This window comes from Cuculus canorus, chromosome 2 (genome assembly GCF_017976375.1).
Source record: "Cuculus canorus isolate bCucCan1 chromosome 2, bCucCan1.pri, whole genome shotgun sequence".
NCBI lineage: Eukaryota > Metazoa > Chordata > Aves > Cuculiformes > Cuculidae > Cuculus > Cuculus canorus.
Window position 1 is genome coordinate 66,143,416 of NC_071402.1, and position 19,018 is coordinate 66,162,433.

At 36.9% G+C, this 19,018-nt stretch overlaps 1 protein-coding gene across 3 annotated transcripts in view; it reads left to right on the plus strand.

The window, feature by feature from the left end:
- Nucleotides 1-19,018, plus strand: part of ANKS6 (ankyrin repeat and sterile alpha motif domain containing 6) — a 41,086-nt gene that overhangs the window by 12,638 nt on the left and 9,430 nt on the right. For 2 of the 3 annotated variants that reach the window (XR_008448418.1, XM_054057972.1), the window contains exons 6-14: nucleotides 1,379-1,527; nucleotides 7,607-7,817; nucleotides 8,494-8,543; nucleotides 9,506-9,709; nucleotides 11,061-11,226; nucleotides 11,918-12,087; nucleotides 15,449-15,638; nucleotides 17,080-17,196; nucleotides 18,727-18,794. Coding sequence is in view for 2 of the 3 variants with exons in the window: in XM_054057972.1 (XP_053913947.1) it covers nucleotides 1,379-1,527; nucleotides 7,607-7,817; nucleotides 8,494-8,543; nucleotides 9,506-9,709; nucleotides 11,061-11,226; nucleotides 11,918-12,087; nucleotides 15,449-15,638; nucleotides 17,080-17,196; nucleotides 18,727-18,794 (1,325 nt within the window). In the remaining variant the exon portion in view is untranslated. The remainder of the gene's footprint in view (nucleotides 1-1,378; nucleotides 1,528-7,606; nucleotides 7,818-8,493; nucleotides 8,544-9,505; nucleotides 9,710-11,060; nucleotides 11,227-11,917; nucleotides 12,088-15,448; nucleotides 15,639-17,079; nucleotides 17,197-18,726; nucleotides 18,795-19,018) is intronic. The other variant, XM_054057974.1, reaches the window with a different exon arrangement.

Genomic DNA, 19,018 nt, shown 5'->3' on the forward strand with positions numbered 1-19,018 from the left:
TCTGAGGTCTGTGCTGCACTGGACCAAGAAAGGATGTTGTCTAAAATAGTGTAGTTTAAAATAATTTGATTAGATGAATGTATACATTTATGGGATGACAGATCTTACGCATTCCTCTTGCCCTTGTTTTTGAAGATGCTCCAAAATGTGTTGGTTTTGTCACCAGAGCCAGTTCAGTGGCATTTGACTTTGGTGGCCCAGGTATTCTCTAGTGTCATTAGCAAAGAGATATGAACTTCAGCTAGACATTTCCACTCGGTAAACAGCAGTAGAAGGACATGGCAAAGATAGTTAATTCAAAACAAAGCTAGTAAACTCCTGGCCAAACCTGCCGCTATGTCTGTAAAGGCTGAGAATAAATCACACTTTGGGATTCAGGTTGTTTTTCATGGGAGTGCTTTACAAAAAGGCAGTATGTTTGGGGGACGCTTCAATGAAAGACATTTAATTTTTATTGTAGTTTGTTTAGCCTATGTAATTCGTTATTGTTAGCTTTGCCTGGTACATAATTGCTTTATCTGAAGCCAGAAAACAGTACTGCTAATGGAATTAATCTTTGTTTTCTCTGTATTTACTCATTCTGGTGTTTTTGGTCACAAGCAGATAACTTTGTCAAAAGTAGATCATTAACAGCATGAAATTTTAGTTAGTAAATACTTTGAATATTTCTTTTTCTTATAACTAACTTCTTGAAGGACAATGTAGTTTGTCTTGTTACCTGTTCAGCAAGAAGACTATATAGATCAGTTCTGTCTGCCCTTCTGAAAGTCTTTCCTGACTTCTGTATAGCATACAGATTTACTGAATACCTGTTTTGCTTTTCTGTCCTTATCTCATACTTGTTCTTTTTTCTTCCTCTTCCTTTCTTACTTTTTTGTCCACCTTTTTTCTTACCATGTCTTTTTAGTCACTTCATTGTCCAGGCTGAACATCTCCTTTCTCTTTGGGATTTAATTTCAAGCTTCTTTTCTGCAACCTACGCTCGAAGAAAGAATGTTCATTTCTCTCTGCTCTCTTCTGTGTCAGGTGAGAAAAGGGAGCACTACAATATCTTAACTTATGCAAACTGCGAGAGGAGGCAGCTCACGTGGTCACACTCGACTGATTCTGACTGAATAGCATGCTTATTTGTATTGATAAATAGCTTTAAAGAGGTGATAGTAAGAATGCAGCCCACTATGGGGATAAGGGGTGAGAAACACAGACCAAGAAAGAAGGTTTTGGCTATTCATCTGCTTTGTGATTATAAGGTAGATCAATTTTCTGATATGTCATGGTCTACTTATGTGGGATTTATAGGGAAAGTTGTCAGTGTATCAGTCATCATTTGGGAAAGCAAAACAAACTAAACATTATCTTAATTTTTTTTTTCTTTTAGACACAGAGCTTGTACGGTTACTGGCATCAGCATGCATGCAAGTAGACAAAGACAAGAATAAACTGAACAACAGATCATCTTTGCCTTGTTCCAAAAGTAGGCAATCTTTAAATGTCCCAATGTTGCCAGATCAAAAAGGTGGTCTAAAGGTAAATATATTCACTCTTAATAAATAACCAGTACATTGTTTCTTGTGATGTATGAAGCAAAGAAAGTCATTGCTAATATGTACTTTTGTTCTAGTATGTAACTGTTTTTTTTTTGGGGGTGTGTGTCCTGAATTCCTCAATGACAATGCTTCCTGGTTTTATGAAATGTAATGTGTGTTCATCTTTCTTTTTGTCATGTGGCAAGGCAAAGGGAAGACTTTTAAGCAAGAATTTGCATCAGAGCTTTTCAGTGCCTAAACTTACATCTCTTGATTAAGTAGTGGACGATGCCACATTCATACATTTGGAACTGAATTTCCATTATGAACTTGATTTTAAATCAGCCTTTGTCATCCAAATGTACTCCAGGTTTAGGAGACTGTTTTTATACTAATTGCTTTTTTTTTTCGGGTTTTTTTTTTTTTTTTGAAATTGGAGTGTATGTGTTACAGGGGTATATGGTTAGTATCTCCTAACACAGTGAGAAGCTGCCTTATTTTATGTTTGTTCTGTCTAGGATTTCATAGAATCGTAGAATGGTTTATGTTGGGAGGGACCTTAAAGATCATCTACTTCCAACCCCCCTGCCATGGGCTGGGACACCTCCCACTGTATCAGGCTGCTCGAGGCCCCTGCTCTTGAACACTTCCAGGGATGGGGCATCCACAACTTCCCTGGGCAACCTCTTCCAGTGCCTCACCACCCTCATTGTGAAGAATTTCTTCCTAATGTTCAATCTAAATCATCCCCCTTCTAATTTAAAGCCATTCCTCCTCACCCTGTCACTACATGCTCATGTAAAATGTCCCTCCCCAGCTTTTTTGTAGGCCCCCTTCAGACACTAGAAGGCTGCTGTAAGGTCTCCCTGGAGCCTTCTCTTCTCCAGGCTGAACAACCCCACCTCTCTCAGCCTCTCATAGCAGAGGTGCTCCAGCTCTCTGATCATCTTTGTGACGCTCCCCCCCCCCCCCCCCCCCCCCCCCCCCCCCGCCCCAGACCCATTCCAACACTTCCATATTTTTTTTACGTTGAGGATTCCAGAACTGGACACAGTATTGCACGTGGGGTCTCATGAGAATTGTAACAGTAGTTCTTTTATTTTACTTCTAAGTTATTTAGTAGATTCTAGAAGAAGAAAGGATGATGTAGGAAGGAAATTGAAGCTCTGGTAATGTATTTTAAAATACCCCTGAGACTCTGTGTGGACAGGCCAAGAGACTGAGAGCCTATTATCTCTTGTCTGCCTCTAGGACAGGACAGACTGCGTTTCAACCATAAATGAAAACGGACTATTTGCTCTGAAAATGAAGAAGATCATAGCAGAGGTTTTATTATGAAGAGTGGAAGAGTGTGCAGTTCAGGCTTATATGTCCTCTGGCATGCTGTATCCTTAACTTGAAATTGGTAGTAGTTCAGTAGGAAACACCATAGAGTGAGAACAAGTGCATGCCCCTTAAAGATATTGTGATTTATAGCGTTTGCGAAAGAAAAGGAAGTAGTTTATTTTGTTTATTAAAATTAGTTTATTTTGTTGTTGTTGCTGCTGTTTGTTTAGGTGAATAATTTTTTACTACAGAGTATTTCAGACTTCCTTGAGTCCATGATCTCACATTTTTCCTATAAATATTGTCAGGGTTTTGGAAACACACATGCTGATTTCCAGGCTATTGTTGAGCTGAATTTTATAGACCAGTTAAAGTTCTTCTTTAGCTGAAATCAGTTTTTCAGTTTTAACTATGAAGTGACAAGTGGTTATTTTCATATAATCACTCTATTATTCATTATGATACAATTTCAGTATCGATTTTGATGAAGCTATTTAGGAATACAGTTACTTACTTGGGAGACTGTCAGAACAGCTTTTGGCTTTATGGAATACAGATCAACAACAGGGTGGATTGCAGCTCTTGCAGTATTTTGACACAAAGGCTTGAATTAGGGTCATAAAAGACAATGAATTAAAATAATAAAAAAAAAAAGATTTATCTGAGAGGGAATTTGAGAGGCTTGTCTTCCTTTACATAAGGAGACAGAATGAACATGCCAAGATTATCCTTAATGGAGTTTCTGTTCTCTCTTCCTTCACTGTGGTGGAGAAGATCCCTTGGTCCCATGGTTTCTGTCAGCACCCAGTTCCACTGCTTGTCTCTTCTTCTACTCAGAATTTTTTTACCCTGAATTTTTATCCTTGCTGCGTGTTAAGTAGATTGACTCTTCTTCGGTGGCCACCTTCATTTTGATAAGAACTGTTTAAATGCTAAAAGAACTGTCATCTTCTCTTCAATCTTTTTTTCTTTTTTTTTCTAGACTAAACAAAAATGCTTCATTCAGATTTCATTGTTTGCAGGTTGTGCTTCCTAAACTTCCTACTATTTTGAATTTGTCTGTAGCTGTCAAGGTGAGGGACCAAAGTGAATCAGTAGATTCCAACTCGGTATCACAGTGCGATACAAAAACTACTTGCACAGTTGTGTGTTTCATGCTGTTGTCAGTGAAATTCACCTTTTCTGCAACAGTAAAACACTGTGGACCTAGACTTAGTTTGTGGTATCTTACAACTCTGATTTTCTTTTTTTTTCTTTAGTACAGCTACTTTGCTACTTCCTTTTCTGTATTTGTACACTTGATTTCTTCATCTTACGTGTCAGCTTCACCCCTGCTGAGTAATGTCTATTTTTTTATTGTTTAAATATAAAGTATCTGTGGTGGTTACAGAACTGTCCAGATGTCTTCCATATTCTGTGCAGAATATGTCTGTTTCATTGTTTCTGTTGTTAATGAACATTTCTAAACTCCTTTTTCAGTCCACAAAATATATCAATTTGTTGGTAATTTGTCTCTCACTATAGTTTTTGGTTATGGTGTTTTTCCTCTATTAATTTTGCTTGAATCATGTTTTCCTTAGTCGTTTGATGGATGTGACATAGAATAGCCATAAAAGCTTTAATAAAGTCAAGCTTTTTTATAGCTTTTCCTCTCTTCTGCCCGCTTGACTAGTTATTCTGTCAGAGAGAGAGATTTGATTGGTGGGATTTATTCCCCCAAAACCCCTGCCAGCTGTGTCTTACAAGCTGTGGTCAAGTATGATGTCCTTTGAAGTTAAGCTTTTTGATCAGTAATTTTAAGATTCTCCCCTTTGGGGTAAAGGTGATTATGTATTTACCTTTTGCCTGGTGTGTCAAACTTCTACAGTTTTCTTAATTTATCTCAAAGATAATCAGTATTTGTTCAGAGGTCGAGTTGTCTATAATTACTCTAGGGTAATTTTAATCAATCTTGTCTGGTTTTAGTTTGTGTAAGCTCATTTAAATATTCTTACTCTGTTAAGCAAATGCACATATATTCCTACCTTACTCCTGTTAAAACTATTCGTAGTAAAATATCTGATCACGAGTAGGCTCCTTTTGAAGCTTTAAAAAACGAACCCTTTTCTGTGTCTCTTGTTTGATCACTTTTGTCTTTAACTACTAGAATTTTTATTTTGTTGTGTGTTTCTTTTAGTTGTAATTTATGCTTAATATAGGCCCTTGTTCTATTTCTATCTGATTATACAGTGGATAACTGTGATCTCATTCTTTACCGTCTTCACACAGGAACTGTTAGCTACTTTGTTTCTCACTGTTTTGTGGACTTGAAAACAAAGTGTTACCTTTTACGTATGCAAAAATTGTATTCCTTCCCTTTTCTTCCTGTCAATGCTTCTTCAGCAAGTTATACTTTCAATCTCAGTATTAAAGCAGCGTGAATTATCACATTCAGTTTCCTTTTTTAGATTAAAGTTGTTTGAGGACAGACATTTCCAATTTTTTCCTTTATTCTTTCATTCTCAATATCGATACAAATGTCTTAGGTGTTTCTTAAATGGCAACACCTTTTTTTCTTGTTTTTACTGTTATCTTCTCCCATTGCTACTGGATCTCAGCCTTTTGACAGATAATATTTTTAACCACAACTGCCTTTTTTTTTTTAACTTAGCTGCTTCAGTCTAGTTTAAAGTCCTTCATTCCTGCTTCTATATGTGTGTGATGTGGTTGGGTATGTGGAGAGGCCACAATCTGCTGCAACAACAGACCAGGAACTCCAGAGCTCACACCATTGTACTCTGAACATTAGAGGACAGGATGAATTTCTCCACTATGATTCCTTATTGCTAGAGAGCAGTAGTTTTTTATGTGGCATCATAGTGGCTGTACTTACTCCATTTTGGGTTGGTTTGTGGTGTGAGCATCTGTTAATGAGGCAGAAGCACTGTGAAGAAGAGTAACAAAGATGACACAAACTTAAAAATGATCTTGTTCACTGAAGCTAGCTTGTTTCTGTAACAAATCAACCACATTGTGCAACAATCTCTCTTGTAAGATCATTGTATGCTGTGTTAAACCAGATGGATTTTTTTACCCCTTCAGTTCCTTTTGGAAGGGGCTCAATCTAGCACCTGAAAAGGGCTCAATCCAGCACCCAAAAGGGGCCTACAAGAAAGCTGGGGAGGGACTGTTCACAAAGGCTTGTAGTGATATGATGAGGGGCAACAGGTATAAACTGAGAGGGGCAGATTTAGGCTAGACATAAGGAAGAATTTCTTCACAATGAGAGTGGTGAGGCACTGGCACAGGTTGCCCTGGGAAGCTGTGGATGCCCCATCCTGGCAAGGGGGGGTTGGGACTAGGTAATCTTTAAGGTACCTTCCAACCCAAACTATTCTATGATTCGTTCATTCTATAAATGCTGAACTGTATGGGTTTTTTTGCTTTCTTGGAAATATTTGTCTCTCTTGCCTTTTTCCATCAGGTCTTTGTTGCTGAAAGCAATGTAAGTCTTTATTAGTCATGGCTCTAGAGATACAAAGGTCTGAGAACTCTATCCATTACTAATGCCATGTGCAGATTTAAAATCTTTTTAATGATTGTCTGCCAGGAGGAATGATTTACAGGGAATGAGTTTACATTTATATTACTTAGTTCTACTGTATGACAGTTGGGGAGACATACATTAGAAAGCAGTTGAAAAATGTTAAATGTGAAGGAGAAAAGGGAACATGTATGGTGAGAACGAATGACTAAGAATAAAAAGTAAACTGGAAAAGGTATGTGATCTGGATTGGCTGTCATGTAAAGCTGCCTTGTTGAAGTATCATCACTTTTACATGACTTTATTTTTTTATTAAAGTGTTCTAGAAAGCGAAGAAGAATATTTTCTAAGAAATATTCATATGTTTATAATCTAACAGACCTATAAGCCACATAATCGTAATATTAATACAGGTTGTGTAGGTCTTCTCAGTATAGCCTGTAGGTCTCATATAGTCTGGAGAAACGTCTTGCTAAATGCTTGAAGCATATCTGCCTGTAAAATGTTTCGGTCTGTAAATAACTGGATACATTTTATTTTGAGAAAAGATGTTCCTCTCATGTAACAGTCTTCACATATGTGATACCTGTATGGTACATGTGGTAGTCCTAAGGTTTGTGTTGTTTGTCTTGCCTTGCTCTTTTCCAGTTTATAGTCTTTCCAGTCTGGCAGGGTTTATGTTATCAATATAACAGCACTATATGGGTTGTGGATCTTTAGTTTGACAGGAATAAAATCAGAATTCTAGTTTGCCACTGATCTTGAAAATCTTAAAGGAGAGGCTTTAATGCAGACTGGATAAACTTCTATGCATGCTTCTAAAAAGCAGAAAACATATATGCCAGTTCAGTAATGCCAGCGAGTCTAAGAATGGATGACGAATTTGGAACTTAATGGAAAGATTTATTATTTGCCATGTAGCTGTAAAAATTCTCTATTCAAATTGCCCAAATATTTTTATCTACCTTGACTTTCCAGATAGTGTGAAAAAATACTCTATGTCATTTGCCAGATGAATAATAAGGAAAGAGATTAATGTTACACATACAAATTATGATGAAAGATTCTGTTGGTAATTGCAAACCACTTCAACATTGCTTTTGTAGTTTATCTCAAAAATTCTTGACAGATATTTCACTACTCTAAGGATTACTTAATTGTACATTTCTTTTCCTTATTTTTTTTAACCTTTTAGTTGGAAGTAAATTGTTGTATCTTCTTATTAATCTAGTCCTGGTGGAGCAGGATGTCCAATCGATTCCGCAAGCTGAAGTTGACTCAGACATTGCGCCATGGATTTCCTTCCAATCAGTTTGTACCTTTTCCTGATGAACCTGAACCATCATTAAATTCCACCATAAAGGCAGTTTCACAGAATGATATGGACACCTCTGGAAACCTTGATGCTGCTACAGCTTGGATCACAAATAACAAAGCTAGTGGTAAAGCCAGAATTGTCTTAAGAGAAGTGAGCTCTTATGGGATAGTCAAGATAATACTATTTCTGTTTCATTGATTTAGTTTTAATTTAACTTAATGTAACTGAAAATATCTCCTTGTCTGGAGATATTAAAAACCCACCAGACCCGTTCCTTTGCAGCCTGCTGTAGGTGGGGTGGACTAGATGATCTCCAGAGGTCCCTTCCAACCCTGAGCATTTTATGATTCTTTAATGTGTTTGTTGTATGTAAAAAAGAGACTTTTTTTACTCGTGAGTGTTGATCATGCTGAATGCTAATTTAACAATGTAACTGTTCTGTAGAAAGCACCATTAAGTGCCCACTCAAAAGTTGTTAGTATATTTGGAAAACTAATTTGTGTAATGAAAATAAATTTATTTAAACAAACAAATAAATAAATAATTCTGAGAAGAGAGATTGGAAAAGCCCAGATCATAAAGTACATCTAGTGAAATTGTACAGCTCTATATGCAAAGCCCCTATAGTTTGTGATGTGATAAGACTATTCACTATTTAGGTACCTGACAGTGTCGCTGGAGAGCTTTATTCTGTGTGCTTACTGGGAGTACAGCTGTTAAATGTTTGAAAACAGTAAGCTATCCTTGAGAAGGAAAGTAGGAGCATGTAAGCAGTAAAATATAATTTATGAATTTTTCAGGTGTAAACACTGCAAAAGGAGGAAAGGACGATGAGTTATTGACAACCATGGTACGTTGTGGTGTTCTTATTTGTTTTTTTTACCTCCTATCCAAGTCATCATTAGAAAGAGAGCTATTATTTGTTGGTAGTCACTAGCCAGGAACTGACAGGGTGTAATACGTCAGTAGTTCTTAGAATTAGGAGTAGTGCAAGTAGTACCGTATGGAAGTTGACAAGTACTAACTTTTTTCAAGAGCTATCCATACCTTTGTATGATCAATAGTGAATCAGTAAAACAGAACAGCTGGTTAGTTGCTGACAGGCAACTAAGTGAGGAAAATATGAATGGAATGTGGTACAATGTGAAAGCAAGAAATTACTTGTAAAGGTAATCAGATACTGTTTAGTTCAGGATGTGTATTCGTATTATTCTGTTTCTTCTTTTATTATGCTGTAGCTTTAAATTCCCCTACAGCTTACTCCCTGGAGATGCCGTTAAATTTAACTGTTTATCCTTCATGTTCTTTTTAAGAAGATTGAGTAACTTTTGGTGTGACTGACTGGCAGAACTGCAGGGAGCCAAGTCAGTTGTGTTGTATTTTTCTCTCTTCCTGGAGATCACATAAAGCAGGAACAAGGGTTTAGTTGTTCACTGTTTCCAGGTGTCCTGTCTGGGAATACGAAGAGGACTACCTTGTTATTTCTTTGGAAATTATTTGTTAACATTCCAGTTAAAATCAGTTTGAAACAAGATTCAGCCCAATAAATAAAGAGACAGTTTCTGCCTCTTAATGAAGTATTACTCCCTATATTAAATACATGAGCATACTGACAGATGCCAGAATGTCCATTGGATTCTCTGTTATTATGTGTTGTACATCTTCTCAAATAGCACTTTTGTGTCTCGTTTCCATTTTATTTTGTTTAAAAATACATTTCTCTCCATCTGTTTATTTAACTTAAAATTCAGAAACTACGTCATTAGCTTACAGTGATCTTGCCTGTCCCCTTTCTTTGTTTCCCTCTCATAGTTGAGAAGTAGTGCTCCATTTACCAGGCTGCCCAGTGATAAACTGAAAGCAGTAATACCGCCTTTCTTACCACCCTCAAGTTTTGAGCTTTGGAATTCTGACCGAACACGAATCAGCAAAGATGGCAAAGCTGAACAGATGAGAACTGCGTGGCCACAGAGAGCGATCAAGCATGATTTTAACAGCAGTGGGAACTCTGATATAGTAAGCAAACAAAATACGTATGAAAATATTGTGTTACGTCCAGGTCCTGCTGCCTGGTGAGCCACACTGTTTTTCTGATTAGAAATTACTTAGAAGCCACTGTCTCAGTAATGCCTTGTCCTTTTAAGCTCTGCTGTGTAGGAATAATACACATCTCTATAAAAGGAACATAGATGGAACAAAAAAATGTGTGTGAAATGAAATGACTTGTTTGCTGTTAATGAGAATAAAGTCTAGCCCTAATGAATTTGCTGCAAACTGCTCAAATAGCCTTTAGTTCCACCTGTAACTTTTGCCAAAGTAGGAACAGTCATTGGAGTGTGGTGGAAACTGCTCTGGTTTGGAAAAAGACTAGGGGCAGAAAAAAAGAATGAAAGTTTCTCATTTTTTAGGAACTGAAAAAGAGAGAAGAAATATAAATGAGACATAAATATTCAGACAGCATTCTGAAAAATTAGTAATAGATAAAATTGTAGCACTCAGCAATCAACTGGGCTTGAAGGCATACAGCCTTAAAATTCAAGTATTGTAAAAGGGAAAAAAGTCTGACTAAACTCTGCTTTTTATAAAAGAAACTTGCCTGATTCTACAACATTTTTAGTGAAAGCACAAACCAAATGGAAAATAGCCTGTTTGTCTTGAGACAGGAAACAAAAGAACCTTGACAACCTTTTTTTTCATAGTTAGTAGGGGAAAAAGGAGAAGTGCTTGCTCCCCTCACTTTCATTCTTCTCTTCTGCCCCTAGTGTTTTTCCAAACCAAAGCAGTTTCCACCGCACTCCAATGACTGTACCTGTTTTGGCAATTAAAATTTATGGGTGGAACCAGAGGCTGCTTTAGCAGTTTACAACAGTCAATAAGTGGTCGATGTTTAGGTTGAAGGGGATATAAAAGTACAACTGGAGCAGAGGAAACTCATGTCACTCGTTGCAGCTTAGTAAGTAAAAGGGATATGATGGCTGAGAAGTAGATGGTGGGTGTTTTGTGAGAATAGTAAGACAAAAACAGTATTGTGCAGGAAAGAAGTTTTACATGTGATTTCCCCTCCCCCCGCTTGTAATATTGTATCTCAGGTGCATTGTATGTGCTTATTTTGTTTTGGCTGAAGGTTAAGGAGAACTAAAGCCTTTATTATGGTGTCATCTCTTGTGTTAAATAGACATATACAATATATCTATTTATATAAATATATACTCTATATATTTGTATATGTAAAGTAAGGCTATTTCTGATATGCCTTTTGCTCTATAGTGGAAGTTTCAGAACTTACAGTACAAAAAAAGCCGTTAAAGTTTCATCTTTATTCTGCTCAAAAAGAAAGATGGAAAAGATTTTCCATTTTATTTTCCAGACATCTGTTAGCAAAGGTACTAGACCAGTCAAATTACCCGCATTTGCAAGAAGACCTGCATCTCCTTCAAATTCCAACAACTTCAATCATTCTCCCCATTCTTCTGGTGGATCCAATAACATTGCGGGAATCAACAGGCATGGAGGAGAACTGCATAACAGATCAGGTACCATGCTGCTTTTATTTTGAATAAGAAAGTCCCTTGGCTCAGCTAAAAAGTTAGTGTTTGTGGTGATGGTAGAAGATATTAAAACTTTTCTGGAGGCTCCTACTTCTTTGTAAGTCAAACTTCTGTAAATTTTGTCAGAACCAGATTGGACTTTGGATATCTACAAAAGGGAACAAAAGCCTCACATCTGTTGTGGAAGTCTTGTAGGCTAGCCCCTGTCTCAGAAAAAACATTTTGATTTTAGTGAGTCCACTCACAACCAATCAGATGGATGCTTGTTCATCGCAATGTATGTTTCTTAGAGCTTTCTCTTTTTCTTACCCATGTTACTTGCTTTTTGTTTAAAATAAAAATTGGTTTTCAACTGAAAAAAAATCTACAAGCTTGTATCTGGCAGCTGTAAGGACAGTATGGTGAAAGCAGCTCAGGAAACCTATATTGAAAGATCATGAAAGTCAGCTCTGTGGGTGTATAGACAAGGCTGGCTTCTGTCTTCTCCGCTGACTGATTTTTGTTTCTTTTCCAGAAGGCTGCTGAACAGGTCTGAACCTTACAATTCTCTCTCTTGCTTCATCCAGTCAGTTTTTAAAACAAAGCGAATGGTGGAGAGAAGAGAATTGAGAGTTAACAATTTTAAAATTATGGTTCCTTTGACTATTTGGTTTTTTGCTTTTTTTTTTCCCCTTAGGTGGCAGTGCAGATAATGTTTTGTCTCAGATTGCGGCCCAAAGAAGAAAAGCAGCAGGCTTACCTGAACAGAAACCCGGCCAACAGCATAGCCCAGTCCAATCAACTCCTTCATCCACCCTGTCTGATTTGCCCTCTGCTCAAATTGTTGGAAATGGACACGTTGGAAAGGTACAAAGGAGCATAGATTTTGTACATTGGCTGACGTTAATAGGTTACATCTCAGTCTTGGATAAATAAAGCTGCGTGAGATCACACAGCCTAAAATGAATGAGCTTGTGTTACAGTAGTGAAAACTTTTCAGCTCTATAAACCTTCCTTTTCATTACAAGTCTAGAAAAGATCATACCTAATAATGAAACATGATTTTGATTTATTGTTTATTTCACTCTGTTTTAAAAACAGTAAGTGTAATATTTGATCTTATGGTAGATCTGCACTGTTGGCTTTAGTTTCTCATTATTTCTTTTATGGTCCTGATTGAAGCCAGTGTTTTAATTTAGTTATTCCTAGGCTTTACTCTGAAGCAGTATAGCAAGTTTCCCTCCAAAGGCAGAATTTGAGAGCAGAACATGACATATGCTCACCACAACAAGATGTGTGTATCCAGTCTGCTCCACAAGATATTATTGTTAAACGGCATGAACATTAAGTTATCGCCAAAGTCACATTTTGCTCCTGAGTGCAGGCCATATTATCTGCGCTGACTTACCTATCAGTTTCCTGGAATAGCTTTGCCCTTGTGACCTGCCCGTTTTTGTACATGTACTTCAAAGTTAGCAACTGCTTTGTACAAAGTTTTTAAGGATTGAGATTTTAAGTCTGCAGAATCTGCAGAGATACAAGTGAGAAAGCAGCATCATAACAGGAGGTGTGATACACTGTTGTGAAATGTATGGGTTTATTCACTCAGGAATTCATTACATTTCAGACAACAATGGAATGCACATAATTTGGTGGTTTAGTTCTGATGTCTCGTATTCCTAAAATGTTAAAATACGTGACCAAGAGCAAAATTTCTCAACTTTTTGCTTGTGTAATCTCCAAACAGCTTGTTTTGCTTTGTTTTGTTTTCTTTGCATCTTCTAATGAGACTCTTCTTAGACGTTCTGCCTGAAAAAACAAAGATGGCCATAGTATAAAATTATTACATTTGCTATCTTGTTCTGAGATGTCTTTTATGGCAACACTAAGTAAATATCAGTGATAAATGAAGTTACAAAGTAGATTAGTGATTTAGTTGAAATTTCTGGAGGGCAAAAGTCGGAAAAAGAAAAGCGTGCAGCTACCAATGCCAAAACAGTTTCCATGAACAATCACTTTGTCTCTGATCTATCAGTCCTGATTCTGAAGGGACTACTGGTTCCTTTCCAAACATGAGATTGGGAACTAAAATTTCTAACTGCTGGACCACCAAAAGCTATGGACTCATGGTGATTCTTTGGTACATGATAATCTTTCCTTCCTTCTTTTCTACCCCACATAACTGCTCCCCAGGTTATAAATCATATGTCTCTTTCCTGTAGACAAAGGCACTTTATTATCCTTTTCTGTCATTAAAGTCTCCTCTACTGAAGAGCTACCAAATGCTTTTTTTTTCCAGAGGTGGTCTGACTGATATCTTTCTAATTAAGCTCTCAGCAGTTCCTCTTAGCTTGTTCTTATCTTGGAAATAATTTCAGAAGAGCTGCTTGTATGCCCTCAAAATCTTGGTTTTGGCCAGTTGTATTAGTTAGTCTATTAAGAGGTGATACCTGTGCCTGTGAGCTTTGAGCTGCAGATCTTGGGGCCTGTTGTTACAATGATGCTGCCACAAAAATGTTTAACTGTTATTCATACTCACAACTGAAGACGTTAGAGGATAAAGAAGTAGTGAGGTGCAGTGTCCTGCAGACAGACCATCTTCTGAGAAGGCAGCTCATCATACTGTTGGAAATATTTTTAAATGGAAATAATGCCAGTATAGTGGAAAGACAACTCCTCTTTGTCCTCTTTGCACAGATGTCCAGATGAATTTCACTCTATCCACCAACAGCAAAACAGGTCATCAGTGTGGATCTCGCATTAGATGCTCACATATCACATGTCTGAGGTGATTTTTGAGATATCAGTGCCTGTTGGGAGTATACAGTCACTCAGGAATCCAACTGGCTGCAAGGACTTAAACAGCCTACTTTGTTATAATCAACAACATAAATGCTGAAGATTTAACATCTATATCCACTGTGGAAATGCTTGTGCCCTCCCATTAGGACCATTCTGTCAAACTTGGAAATAAATCTAAAAATGCAGTAATGTTACACTAATCAATTTAGTGAAAATTATCCGGGAGGAGTGGGATTGTGCAAGCCTTAAAGAAAGGAAGAGTAGAACTGAGTTACAATTTACAGGGTGATATAATTGAAACAAATGCAGACAATGTGCTGCAGAGGGAAGACCATTCTTGAACACAAATGGCCAATAACAGAATACAGGGAAAATTGGGAAGGTACTAAGGGACAAAAAAATGAAATATTTTCGTGGTGCTTTTCAGAGACCTCTCAAATTTTTATCATGCTACTTTACTTCTAGTCAATTCAGATGCTGGGCTAAGAAGGTGGTATGTTTTAGCATAGGAGAGAGTAATGAAAGAATGTTACCACTCAAATCAGTTTTTTGTTTTTAATCTGCATCTCTTTCATTGTCTAAAAACGTTCCACTTATGCCATAGCACAGAAGCATCATTATAGAAAGGCAGAAACCGCTGTTTTTCTCCCTTCTTGCCTTCTTACTGAACTTCTTTTATATGTTTGTCTTGATTGACAAAAGGTATTTTAAGTTAAACTCTGAGTTCAGGAATCCAGAGACAAGAACCTAGACTTCTTTTTAGGTCATATAATGCAAATATTGGAATATGTGAAGAGATAGGTAGATAGAAAATTTAGGAGATGAAGTACATTAACTTGTTTTGGGAAAGGCTGGTATAGGTACATATATGTTCTTATTCCTCATTTGCAATTCATCTGTTTTCCATTTATCCAAGTGTGTTAAATATTTGGCTGATTTTTGGAAACCAGAATTCCAGTGGAACAAGGGCTTTAAATGCACCTAAAACTTAGTTTATGCTCACTACATATTTCTGGTTAATCTAGCATGAAATGCTGCTTTAAATTAGTATCTGATATACTTTGTGAAGCTTTAATGGAGGCTTTATTTATTTAATTAAATCTCTGAATGAAAAAGACTGCTTTCAGCTTTTATAAGAAGAATAATTACAGTGCTTATATATGGTATTGCTTTGTAAGAAATCATTCCCTTATTTCAAAATTACAGCCTTAATACATGTATTTTCCTTGTTGAATTTGAGGGGACAGACTCTCACCTGTGATAAATCAGTGTTGCTCCAATTATTTCAATGTGAATCAAACAGAAGCTTCTAGTTGTCCCTACATGTTTTGCAAAAATAACATGCCACATAAATAATATTGAAACATTATACATGGCCAAACACTTTTTTTTTGTTTAACTGAAATAATTGAATCGTTAACTGCAGCAAAAACTGGAGATGAACAAAAGACCTCCATCTGGGACTTCATCTACGTCTAAAAGCACGTCACCAACTCTCACACCTTCCCCATCACCTTCCCCATCTCCTAAGGTTCACAACACAGAGTCCTCTCTCTCTTCTTCTCAAAGGCAGGCCAAGAGCAATGGCTCCAGCAGTGGTACTATTACAGAAGATGGTGAGTAGTAAGCTACTGTAATTATAGGAGATTCATTCACCAAGAGCTGAAAGTGTTTAAAAGCTGTAACTGTACTGGATTTGTGGGCATCTGCATGAGAGTGAGAACTTTTTTTCTTTCTAGAAAAAGTGTTTTGGTGTTTCTTACTGCAAGGCTGGCATTCCTGCAGTAACTGTGGCTGTTTCTCTCCCAAAATCCGTGATCCCTTCCATTAGGAGGGAGGTTGGTGCCATCTCACAGCTGGCATAGACCATGTAGGTATGCCACTCTTATGTGGCCTCCTTCCTTCACCCTCTTCTGGCTTCAATCCTGGTTTTCACCCTTTTCTGAGGGTAGAAAATGCACTTTCTGCACATTCAAAATTAATTTTTTTCTAATAAATGTGATGAAGCACGCCACTACAGAAATACAAATTTGACTCATAGCAAGTCATAGCTACACAGAGTTGGATTTTAAGAGCTGTTGTGCATTTTTTTTTTTTGATTGCAAAAATAGCCTTGTTTTGACATTATTTTTAACTTTCGGACACAATAGAGGGTAATAATGTTATTATTTCCCCAGTAAGATTACTGCTTTTTAAGTTGAACTTTTAGGTCAAAATTACAGCATTTTATTTGAAAGTGTCATGTTACTGCATTGGAAATAGGATATAAATTACTCATTCTCTTCTGTAAACATCTCAAAAAGGTAAAAAAAAAATAGCATGACCCAGAATATTGTCAATAAAGAGTTGGGCTACCATTTATGTGATTTCTGTAAGAGGCACTTTGTACTATTTTTGGGTTTTTTTGGAAGTGTCCATGTTGATTTGCTTTTCATTTATGCTAACTTTGTCCATTGACCCTGTATTTTTGTTTGACACTAAAGAGGCGTGATATTTGACCTGCTTTCTGTCCTCTTATTGTGGTTTAGCTGTAACATATATTGCACTGACTCTTGGAGAAAAGCCTTTCACATCTCTGTTAGTGCCGTTTTATAATGGTGACTTAATAACATAAGAGTTCTGGTTGAGAAATTCATTGAGTGAAGAGAACTTGCTGTCAGATAACAAGGGGAATTCCCTGAGCCATCAGCTGTTATAATCACACTTGAAGAAGCAGGGATTTGTGACCACACTTCTAGTGCCATAGAATGGTTCCTCTGTAGAGAGGGGAGAAGTTGTCAGACTCCTAAGTAATTCTAGGTTCATTGTAAGCTTTCATAGTTAATGAAAGCCCTTTAATTACAGGTCTTCTCTTACTGTGAGTTGATTCAGCAGCAACAGTACAGATGCTCATAGGCCCAGTAGTAGTCAGAAGAATAAGTACAGACTGACTGTTGCTTGAATGTTTACTTGAAAGAAAAGTTAACTTCAATAAAGTAGGAAATTGATTTGCATTCACTGTTAGTGTGAAGGAACAATAGGCAGCAGGGCTCAGAGGTGTGCATGATTTCTTTTTAGGCAACCACTTGGTGGACCATCAACAGCTTGTCCCTATTCTGAGAACCAGTGATGTAGACAATCAAGAAAGACGAAACCATGTGAGAGTAAAAGGAAGCTCTGAAAACTTGGAGAAAGGTAATCTTGGTCTACTACTGCTGAGTAATACAAAAGAGATACTAAATAGGAGTAATGTGGCTGAGGTAGAAAGAGTTCTGAGAACTTTTTCTTTCTCCCGGACTGTATACAAGGAGACAGGATACGAGTAGTGCGAAAGAGAGACTTGGTGAAAAAGCAAAGGAGGAACAATGTGTTACACAAGAGCAGTAAAATTGAGAGGTTTAAGGTTGTGTTCAAACTTAATGCATAACACAGGAACTGGAATATGGAAAGACGAAAAGAAAACATGAAAGACCTACAGCTGAAAGCATTGTCTCTTTTTGTGAAAAGTGCTAGATATTATGGTTATTTATGACAGCAAGGCTCTGGGCTCAGAGACCCTGAAAGTTTCTTCCTATGTTTCAACCTGTAACGTAAGCACACCATTGTGATGAAAAATGAGAAGGCTAACTAACAACCTAAAGGAAAACAAGGTTAGCAATATATCTATAGGCTTCTAATGAAGCATTCTTTTTGTGAAGTGATATTTTTCATCCAACTGCATGGAGAAGTTCTTGTGCTATGTTATTAAAGCTGGTTACCTTTTCCCATGGATTAACTTCATTTAGCGTACTAAAGCTTTTACCCTTAAAACATGCCAAAAACCTTTACAAATCATGTTAAGCATACCAAATGAATTGGTCTTGAGGTAAAAAATCCCGAAACCCTAGCAGAAAATAAAACTCAGCCAGAATTTTCCACTTGAGTTTTCTGTGGGATCTTCTATGTAAAGAAGTAGGCTTCAAGAATGAGGCACAGAAAAGTGTATCCATCTCAAGATACTTGATACCTTTTGAGGAGCTGAGAGAGTGAGATTCTTATTCACTTTTCTACTGTTAACGAAACAAAAGGGACAGTCAAAAGACAAATAAATAAATAAATACTGAAATAATTAAATAAAAGCAAAATATATCTGGATATAGAATAGCCATGTCTTTACAATGAAAGTGAGTTTATATGGGAAGTATTAAATATAGTTAGTTGTGTAATGTAATTATTTGTGTTCTTAAATTTGACTTTGACTCCTTAGTTTAACTGACTGCTTTGATACTTCTGGGAAAAAAAGAGTCACTTGTGAGAGCAAAATGAAAATAAAAAGATACAGAATCCTGACTTGAGAGAGGTAGTGTGTAATTAAGAGGGGCAGTGTCTAACCTGCATGGTCTGGGTCAGCCACCTGGGGATAAGCACCTGTGTTTTAGACACTGAAGTGGTTTGTTTTTTTAAGATCCTTTTACTGTGAAAGAAAGGAGATACAACAGAACGATTTTATCCTAGCAAGGTAAGACAAGATAGAATTAAAGTATACTGAAGTAGGTGTGAACACACTAAGCCAATGTTTTAATTTCTGATGTAGAGTAAATGTGATTGGGTATTTGTTATATATTCCACACAGAGATACATAATGTTTTAATGTATATTTTCAGCAGTTAACAATGCTGAGATAACTAAAATCTTACCAAATCCATGGAGGGTTTTTTGTTTTCTTTTTCTTTTCTGTTATTACAGATGAGCTGACTGGCATCCTTAAAAAATTGTCCCTTGAGAAATACCAGCCTATCTTTGAAGAACAAGAGGTAATGTCTTTTTAAAAGAGATTTACTTTTTACGATTTTAGAAAAAGTAGGGTGTGACATGCATTGACTCAGAATTGTGATCCAGAATCTCAGATTTAATATTTTATAACCATTTCTGGTTGCAGAGAAGACCTTGAAATCTAGAACAAGTAGTGTTCCTGTCATTCTCCTGATACTGCAAATATCAGTATCTACATTGAACCTACAATTTTGATATGAATAGG